Source organism: Myotis davidii, unplaced genomic scaffold (genome assembly GCF_000327345.1).
Source record: "Myotis davidii unplaced genomic scaffold, ASM32734v1 scaffold324, whole genome shotgun sequence".
Taxonomy (NCBI): domain Eukaryota; kingdom Metazoa; phylum Chordata; class Mammalia; order Chiroptera; family Vespertilionidae; genus Myotis; species Myotis davidii.
In genome coordinates, this window is record NW_006295053.1 from 670,959 (window position 1) to 680,062 (window position 9,104).

A 9,104-nucleotide genomic window follows, 5' to 3' on the forward strand; every position below is an offset into this window, starting at 1 on the left:
AAAAATAATAATAAAAAATAAAGAATCTGGCCGTGGCCGGTTTGGCTCAGTGGATAGAGCGTTGGCCTGCAGACTCAAGGGTCCTGAGTTCGATTCTGGTCAGGGGCATGTACCTTGGTTGTGGGCACATCCCCAGAAGGGGGTGTGCAGGAGGCAGCTGATCGATGTTTCTCTCTCATCCATGTTTCTAACTCTCTATCCCTCTCCCTTCTTCTCTGTAAAAAATCAATAAAATATATATATTTTTAAAAAAGAATCTGGAATGGGGGCCTAGGAAGCCCTAGAGGACCGGCAGGGGCAGGGCAGGCGATCCCGCACACAATGAACCGGGGCCAAACAATGGCGGGAAGGATGGCTATAGGACAGGATGCAAACAGCACAAACCCTGACAATGTGAAAACAAGAACCCACAGCCGGGGAGGGGGCCGGAGGGAGGAAGTGGGTGAGCTCATTTCCTCACCCGAAGTCGCAGGCTGTCTAGAGGTGCCATCTACAGTTGGAACAGGTTTAAAGACCGAATCCAGCCTCTTGGTAGTTTCCCTTCCTTTCGGAGAAACAGTGAAGAAGCACAGTTATTTGCAGTTTGGCAGTTTCTAGATCCATTTAGGCTTCCTTTTTGCTCTGTTGAATTTAAATACTTTTTCCAAAAAGACCTTGTATTTGTGTCCTTTTTTTTTTGTAAAAATGTCCATCCATTTACTTGCCCCTTTCCCTGAATACATGCGGAAGGAGGTATCTCCAATAACGTCATACCCTTCAGTGTTAGATGAATTTCTTTAAAAAAAAAATCTGAATACATGCGGAAGGAGTTATCTCCAATACCGTCATACTCTTCAATTTTAGTATATGTGCTGCCGAAGCGAGCACCCGTCATACTCTTCAGTGTTAGATGAATTTCTTTAAAAAAAAAAATGTGTGTGTGTGTTTATATATATATACACACACACATACATACATATATATATATACACACATATATATATATAATTTGATTTCAGAGAGGAAGGGACAGGAAGAGAGAGAAACATCAGTGATGAGAGAGAATCATTGATTGGCTGCCTCCTGCACGCTCCAGCGTCAGCTTGTGGCCTGCAACCCAGGCAAGTGCCCTGATCAGGAATTGAACCGTGATGACCCCCTCCCCCCGCCCCCTGCTCATAGGTCCGATGCTCAACCACTGAGCCACGTGGGTCAGGCATGAATTTCTTACAAGGAGCATGCCCTACAATTATAAAAGCAAAACCTTTTCTTAAAAAAAAAAAAAAGTCTGGAAGAGAAATATCTTTGCTCCTTGGCCAGCACCTCTCACTCAGGCATCTTCCTCCCGGGACGGTTCCCTCCGGGGGAGAGGGGCCCTGCATTGTCCTGGGGGTCCGGCTGGGGGCGGAGGCCTGTGGCAGGTGTGGAGGCAGCGCCTGGGAGTCAGAGCCCGTGCTCCGTGTCCAGCCAGGGACTGAGCCTCTCGGCTCGGCTTCCTCATCTGTCAGCCCAAGAAGCCTGCCTCTCAGGTTGCATGAGGGACATGTGATGTGCTCACATGTCCACCCACAGGGGATGCTCACGAGAGAGGCCTGTTTACACTGTGCCATCAGAGAACCACTTCTAACCAACACCAGTGCCAACCCGGCTAAAGGCCAAGTTTGAGAGTCCCCGGTAGATCCATCTGGCTGCTTTGAGCCCTAATAGCCACTCTTATGGTCTCAGCTCCATCTAGTGTCCACATCAGGACACAGTCACATACAGGGTGGGGCAAGAGTAGGTTTACAGTAGTTTGTGTGGAAAACAATACGATAATAAACAAGAACACAAGAGTAAACTGTTTCACACTCACAACTGTAAACCTACCCTTGCCCCACCCTGTATGACTGGCTTATTGCAAACACCGAATTCCATACTTGCAAAAGGTCCAGCACTCATTAGGCAAACAGGACCGAAAAAAGATCAATTTAAAACTCTCCTCCTGCCCCAGCTGGTTTGGCTCAGTGGATAGAGCGTCAGCTTGTGGACCAAAGGGTCCCTGGTTCGATTCCGGTCAAGGGCATGTACCTTGGTTGCTCCGTGGCCTGGGCCCTGGTCGGGTTCGTGCAGGAGGCAACCGATCGATGTGTTTCTCTCACATTGATATTTCTCTGTCTTTTCCTCTTTCTTCCACTCTCTAAAAAAATCAATGGAAAAATATCCTCTGGTGAGGATTAACTAACTAACTAACTAACTAAAACATTGCCCCCACGAAGGGATAGATTTGGTAGCAAGTAGCATACAAATTTAATTCTTCTAAAGACTTGTTCATTCTTTCTTTGAAAGCACATATTCAAGTAACAGATGATACTTATAATTGATCCTGGGAATTTCTGCAAGTGGAGAGAGACATGAGGGCCTTGAGGGGCGGTCAAAGGGCCCCTGGCTGTCAGGGGAGGACTGAGCTAGTGGGTAGTGTGGGGCTCTCTCTCTCCGCAGGGCTCCCGACAGGGAAAGGCCGGGGGTCAGAGCGGGGGGGCCAGGAAGGGTGTCATGGAGGCCACTGACCCAGTGCACTGGCCTGGGAAGGAAGGGATGCCAGGAGAGGATGGGCAGCTGGAGAGGAAGGGACAGGGATCGATCCGCAGTGGGGGTCAAAGAACAGGGTCTGTGTAGATCAAAGTAGAGATGATGGCTCAGGAGGTTAGGCCAGAGATGGGATTTCTGGGTAAGATTTCCGCAGTCACCTTTGTGATAAGCTGTGGGTGTGGCTGAGAAGGTGGTCTCTCAGGCTGTTGGCTAGGCCAGGCCTGTGAACCCTGCGGGGACGCGGGGAACAGGGAGGGACAGAGTTAGAAAACAAAGCCAAATCCTTGGGGAGGTGTGGACAGGGCTAAAGGCCAGTCCATGAAGAGGAGCACTGGAGGAAGAAGCATCCGTGGCTGAACCTCCACAGGGGACTGGTTTTATTAAAAATACTAGAGGCCTGGTGCACGAAATTTGTGCGGGGGGAGGAGGGGCTCTCTCAGGCTGGCCTGCACCACCCTCTTACAATCCGGGACCCCCTTGGAGGATGTCTGACTGCCAGTTTAGGCCCAATCCCATGAGGGCAGTCAGACATCCCTCTTGCAATCTGGGACCTCTGGCTCCTAACTGGTCGCCTGCCTTCCTGATCGTCCCTAACCACTTGCCTGCCTTCCTGCTCATCCCTAACCGCTTGCCTGCCTGATCGCCCCTAACTGCCTCTGCCTCGGCCCCTGCACCCGGGACCCAGGCTTCCCTCCATCTGGCTGGCCGCAAGCACCCAGGACCCCGGGCGGCACCATCTGGGCAATGCCACCCGGGCCCTGGCTTTGTCAGGAAGGATGGAAGACATCGTCGAACTCCCAAGGGGACATTTGCATATTAGTCTTTTATATATATAGATATTTTTATTCATTTCAGAGAAGAAGGGAGAGGAAGAGAGAGAAGCATCAATGATGAGAGAGAATCATTGATCAGCTGCCTCCTGCACACACCACACCAGGGATCAAGCCTGCAACCTGGACATGTGCCTTGACTAGGAATTGAACCGTGACCTCCTGCTTCACAGGTTGATGGTCAACCACTGATCCAAGACGCCGGGCGGGGGGGAGGCGTTTAGATGAGGGCAGGATTGGGGTCCGGGAGGGGTGCTGGCAGAGGGAGGTGGAACACCGAGGTGCTGCCACGAACCTCTGTCCTGATACTCACAGCTCCCAAAGAACCACTGGCCCTACTTCTTTAGGAACTGCTCTCAGGAGGGGACGCATGACAAGGTCAGTGCAGGACCTGTCAAGCCAAGGACCGGAAATTCCTAACTACAGGCTGCGCTGCCCAGGAGGTGGCGAGGGTGCAGGCTTTCCCCCAACCCGTCACATTCAAGGCCGAAGAAACCACCAAGTGCAGGTACAACCTCAATGTGCTTTTAATTACGAAAGATGTAAAATGATGCATTATAAAACTCGGAAGCTGCTTTATACAAAGTCCAATCTTTAAATATTGTTTGACAAGGGACCTGGGAGTTACGACACTGGCGGGAAGTCTGATTGGTTGCTGGGATGGTTCCGTCGTGAGCAATGAAAACACGCTCAGAACCACCTGCCCATCAATCAGAAGAGCTGGCGAGAGTCAGAACTGGAAATGTCTTCAAATATGCAAATGGACGGGAATACACAACAGACCGTTCAGCTCAGAGAATATACAGTAGACTTGGGAGAACGGAAACAGGACAGGAGAATTCATGTTCATCTTGACATGATCAAGAAAATGTTCTCCGAACACTTCATGTCCTAGAGACCACAACCGTACAGAGAGAAAAAATGGAAAGAGACAGATTTTAGTTCTATGCTGTTTAACTCCAGTAAGTGAGAGTAGTACAGGCATCGATTTCTTGTAACAAAACTAAATATTGAAAAATATTTAGAATGCAGCCACATCGGAGGCCACGGATTGCACCTGGCGTGTCTTAAAGGCACCAGTGAGTGCAGACTTACCCGCCGAAGGTCAGAGCGACTACCTGCCCACGGTTGTCCTTGCCACCATCTAAGCAAAGTGGGTTGTATAATGCCCAAAACCTTTCCACAGAAAAGATCGGACTGATGGACCTAAGGACAAATTCAATTCAGTGCTAAGCCTTACTGTCATTATTATACTCCCCCAAATAGCCACTTTTCCCAGAAGCCCCTGGGGCAGCACAAGTCATCACGTAGGTCTTGGGGTCCCCAGCTATAAGGTGGGGCTGCCTCGCAGGCAGAGAGAGCTGGGACCCCGACACTGATGATCCCCATGGGTAAGGCACTGTGCAGAGTGAATTATGCTGGGACCCCCACTTTTAAGAAAAGCCTCTTATAACATCAGAACCGTTCTGCCTGAAAGGCCAGACCAGATGTTGGGGGCCTTGGACACAGGGAAGGCAGCCAGGGGCTGGCTTCTTTCGGCACATGGGGTGCTGTGTGCCCTCACAAGGAAAGGCCCTTTACTTTACCAGTCATTCCCCCGGGCCCCCTCTCAGATCTTTGCAGGGATCTGGACGTTCAACTGGGAATAAAGCTGGGAAGGGGAGGCCAGCTGCTCCCTCCTGAGCCAGCCCTCAGGTTTGATTTCCTAATTCAACAGTAGGGACTAGGGGCTGATGTGAAGTGGGTTGACTTGGGGCCACAGAGAAAGATGGAGCTGCTCAAAAGGCCGGAGGGCAGGCACCGCCCCTGCAGAGGGAAAAGATGGGCGAGGTCTGCAGAGGTTGTGCCCAGGGCCCTGGGACAGGCTCCTCCTGCCATGAGGCCCAGCAGTCAGACTCAGACCCGCAGAGCACAGCCTCGCTGCTCTGGGCTGGGAGCTGCCTCGTGACCGTCAGGAGGGACATGCCTGGTGTCTCTGGAAGGGCGGTGGCTGTCTAGGCAAAGGTTCCAGCACCTCTCGCCTCTCCTCTCTGCCTGGTCTCCCTGCCCGGATTCTGCCCAGACCCCTCCGAAGGGGCGCTCAGCAGGCCCTGCCCCCTCTGCTCCCTTCAAACCCAACCGCCATGTTTCTGGTCAGGGGCTGGCCCAGCCTAAGTGAGAGGAAACTGGGAGTTGGGAATACTCTTTTATGCTAAGGTGTCAATGACTAATGATGGTTCCATGAAGGAGGCCTTCATTTTACTACAGAATTCCTTTAACTTCAAAGACTGAAGCTCAATTTTAAAGCAATTGAGAGCAAAACACGGATCTGAGAGGGAAGAACTTTTGAGGGGAGGCCTGTGGACCCCCGAGGCCCAGCACTGGGCGGCCTCAGCTCGCTCGGCCGCGGGGATGTGCTCAGAAGTTGGTCTGCACCTACCTGCGTGGAGCTCAACCTCCAGGAGGGTTTGCTCTGACGGTGGGTTTGCTCACCTAGTGTTAAAAGCATATTAAAGTGCATGCTTGACTTAACCACAGGCACAAGTGTCCGAAAAGCTAAAGCTCTGAGAAGATCTGGCGAGGAATAGGGACAGTAGAGATTAGACTGCCTTACAGCAGGCAGATGCATTCACTCCTGCATTCATTCATTCATTCATACATTCAGCACGCAGTTATGCAGCACCTGCTCAGTGCCAGGCACTTGTTGGTACTGAGGGTTCAATGGTGAATAAGGCACAGTCCCTGCCTGCCCGCAAGGCGCTGAGGGTCCAGTGGAGTTACATGAACACTCCAGGTCCACAGACAAAGCTTCGCTCTGCTGCTGCTCAGGGGCTGGCCCGTCTGCGTCAGACCTCGGCCGTCCTCTCCAGGTGGTGTGTGCGCAGAGGCCTGCACACCTGGAGCGGGTCCAGAGCTTGCCTGAAGGACTTCACGTGCCTGCGAGACACCTGCAGGCCTCTTCTTGCTTCTAGTCCCCGAGAAGCGCTGCTCCTTTGTTCAGGCTCATCCACTGCCAGGGGCTGTTCCTTCAGCGACTGAATACAACCGTCTTCCTTTTCCTCTGGTCCGTAGGAAAAGGCGAACTGCAGCAGCAGAAAGGAGATTATAAACGGGAAGGAAACAAGTTACCATTCGGCTTGCTCAACTCGAGTCTGCTCTTGGACCTCTGGTGCAAATTCTTCTTCATATTAGAATTAAGGCTCTGAGAGCTGCGGCTCTCGGTTCTGCCCTGAACAGCTCTGCCGCCAGCGGGCAGGAGCCCAGCCATCACAGCTGGGTCAGAGAAGGCGTCTGGGGCTGTGGTACCGTCGTTCGAGGCTGAGACAACTCCCGGAAGCCTGGGGCCCCTACCTGCCTCCACCCGAGCCGGTCCCTCCTCAGGGTTGACGTGGGTCAGTGGTCTGAGCATGGCGCCCCTGGGCCTCCGCCCATGACCTTTTTCCTTTGACACACTGACCGGCTGGGTGATGGTCACGGAGATGACCAGCTCGTTGGAAGTCCTGAATGAGCCTGCCTGCTACAGGGTCACCTGCGCCGCAGGCCCGAGAGGCAGTGCCTTGCTCTGTGGTCCAGGATGAGTCACTGTGTGTGAGGTGGGGCCTCATCACAGAGCTGGGAGCCGTGGAATTGGTTCGTTCCATGTCAGAAGCCCGGGATAACGAAAGCCCAGGGGTGCCGCGGGCTCCGTTCTGTTCCGTTTCACGTCGGCTGTTCAGATATAAATTATACCACCCCATTCCCTCCCATCACAGTCGGTCGGCTCGAAACGTCTCTTCAACAGAGGGGTCAAGCAGGCCCATGCTGGAGTCACTTAGCATGTTGAGTCCATCCAAGCTCAGCGGCTCAATTTGGAGCTCTTCCTCCAGCGGGAACGACGTGTCCATGTTCAGGCTGACCTCGGGCATGCCCTCCAGCTCGCTGCCGAGGTCTCTGAACAGGCCAGAGCTCGAGTCCTCTGGAAGGAAGGGCAAGAGGGAACGACAGGGCGGATTAGGAGGCGTGAGGGCAACAAGCTGATGATACCCCCAAAACGCTCCCTGTCATCCTCCCAGCCAGGAAGGACAGTGATCGCTGTGTCCCAGCCACTTCCAGGCCCAGTTTGTTCTGGAATCTACGTTCTTCCCAGTCAGTCCCGCCACTCCCCCCCACCCCACCAACTTTTTTTAAGGTGACTGCTCTTTACTTTTTTGTTTGTTGATTGTTTTTTTTTAATCCTCACTCGAGGATATTTTTCCACTGATTTTTAAGGAAGTAGAAAAGAGAGGGAAAGACAGAGAGAAACATCGATGTGAGAGAAACACATCGATTGGTTGCCTCCTGCACGAGTCCCGACCAGGGCCCGGCCCAGGGAGGAGCCTGCAACCAGGGTATGTGCCCTTGACCAGAATCAAACCCGGGAGCCTTTGGTCTGTAGGCCAATGCTCTATCCACTGAGCCAAACCAGCCAGGGCACGCAACTCCCAATTTTGCAGGCTTTCTCCGTTTGTACAGTGGTCACTCACTGAAAACGAAGTATTTCAGGAGACGCACTGCCTCGGTCTCCGGGCTGGACACCTGCAGCTCACATAGGAAAGGCCGAGCTGGGACTTTCCTGTTTTGCTTTATCTAATGTTGTTGCCGCTTACGCGACCTTGCAATGGAATCTGAACCAACACAGCAAAATCCAAACAGCGCGGAAGCTGCAGGTGGCCCACACTCACCGGTCAGGAGGCTGTTGGGGAAATTCCCGCAGTTGGAATACAGGTTTGGTCTCAAATGAAACGAGTCCTGTGGCTCCTGGGGACCGTGCTGCACCAGGGGCACCTGGAAGATCCAAGGTCACAATGTGAGGAACGACCTCTAAAGCTGAGGAGTGAGTAACACCTCGGCTCCCGGGGCAACCCAGGGGGAACGCCTCTTCCAGTCCCTTCCCTGTGGGATCTGAGCGCCTGGCCGCCGTGCTACCCACCAAGCAGGCAGGGCCTGGTGTGGAGCAGGGCCCCTGAGGTCCCCAGTAGGGACCTGTCCCCATCACGCACGGCCCGGCCCTGTCAGCCATCCCGGGAGACGCCACACTGTGGCTTCTGTGCCCTCTGCCCCCTGCCCCTCCTCGTGGGAACTGCCATCTGCGGGAGCCCTGTCAAGGCTCCCCAAGGAGCTGATGTAGCCAATAGGTTCCTTTCCTCTTTGGTTTCCAGAAAAACGAGGAAACAGAAGCCCTTTCTTCTCACTCGGAGGGAGGAGCCGCAGGCGAGGCCTCGCTATGAGAAAACCGCTAAGAAGAGAGGTCAGAACCGAGGCCGCTCCCAGGTGCCTTCCAGAAATTAAGTTTCCAAACTATTTTTAAAATCTTTCAAAAGTAGGAGTTTCCATCATCTGTCTGGGAGACACTGACCATGAGACTAACATGGCTTCTCCAGACAAAGGGAGGCAGCCCACTGGCTCCTACCACGAGGCTTTCCCACGCCTCCTCGGGAAACATGTGTCTTTATTTCACTGTTTGAAGTCCTGGAAAGTGCTCCTCCGTCCTTACTCCTTTCCAGAGGCCAGCCCACACTTACTACACATTCTAAAACCTCGGGAGGTTAAAAATGGTCAGTGTGCCCAGCGGTGTGGCTCAGTGGTTGAGTGTTGATCTATGAACCAGGAGGTCACAGCTGGATTCTAGGTCAGGGCACATGCCCAGGGTGTGGGATTGATCTCCAGTGTGGGGCATGCAGGAGTTAGCTCAATCAATGATTCTCTCTCATCATTGATGTTTCTATCTCT

At 52.9% G+C, this 9,104-nt stretch overlaps 1 protein-coding gene across 1 annotated transcript in view; it reads right to left on the reverse strand.

Annotated features, from left to right (window-relative positions):
- Positions 1-3,880: 3,880 nt before the first annotated feature.
- CRTC3 (CREB regulated transcription coactivator 3) overlaps positions 3,881-9,104 on the reverse strand; it is a 132,952-nt gene continuing 127,728 nt past the window's right edge. Inside the window, exons 14-15 of the mRNA XM_015567740.1 lie at positions 8,057-8,159; positions 3,881-7,311 (exon numbers count right to left, since the gene is read on the reverse strand). Coding sequence (XP_015423226.1) covers positions 7,103-7,311; positions 8,057-8,159 — 312 coding nt within the window. The 3' untranslated portion in view covers positions 3,881-7,102. The remainder of the gene's footprint in view (positions 7,312-8,056; positions 8,160-9,104) is intronic.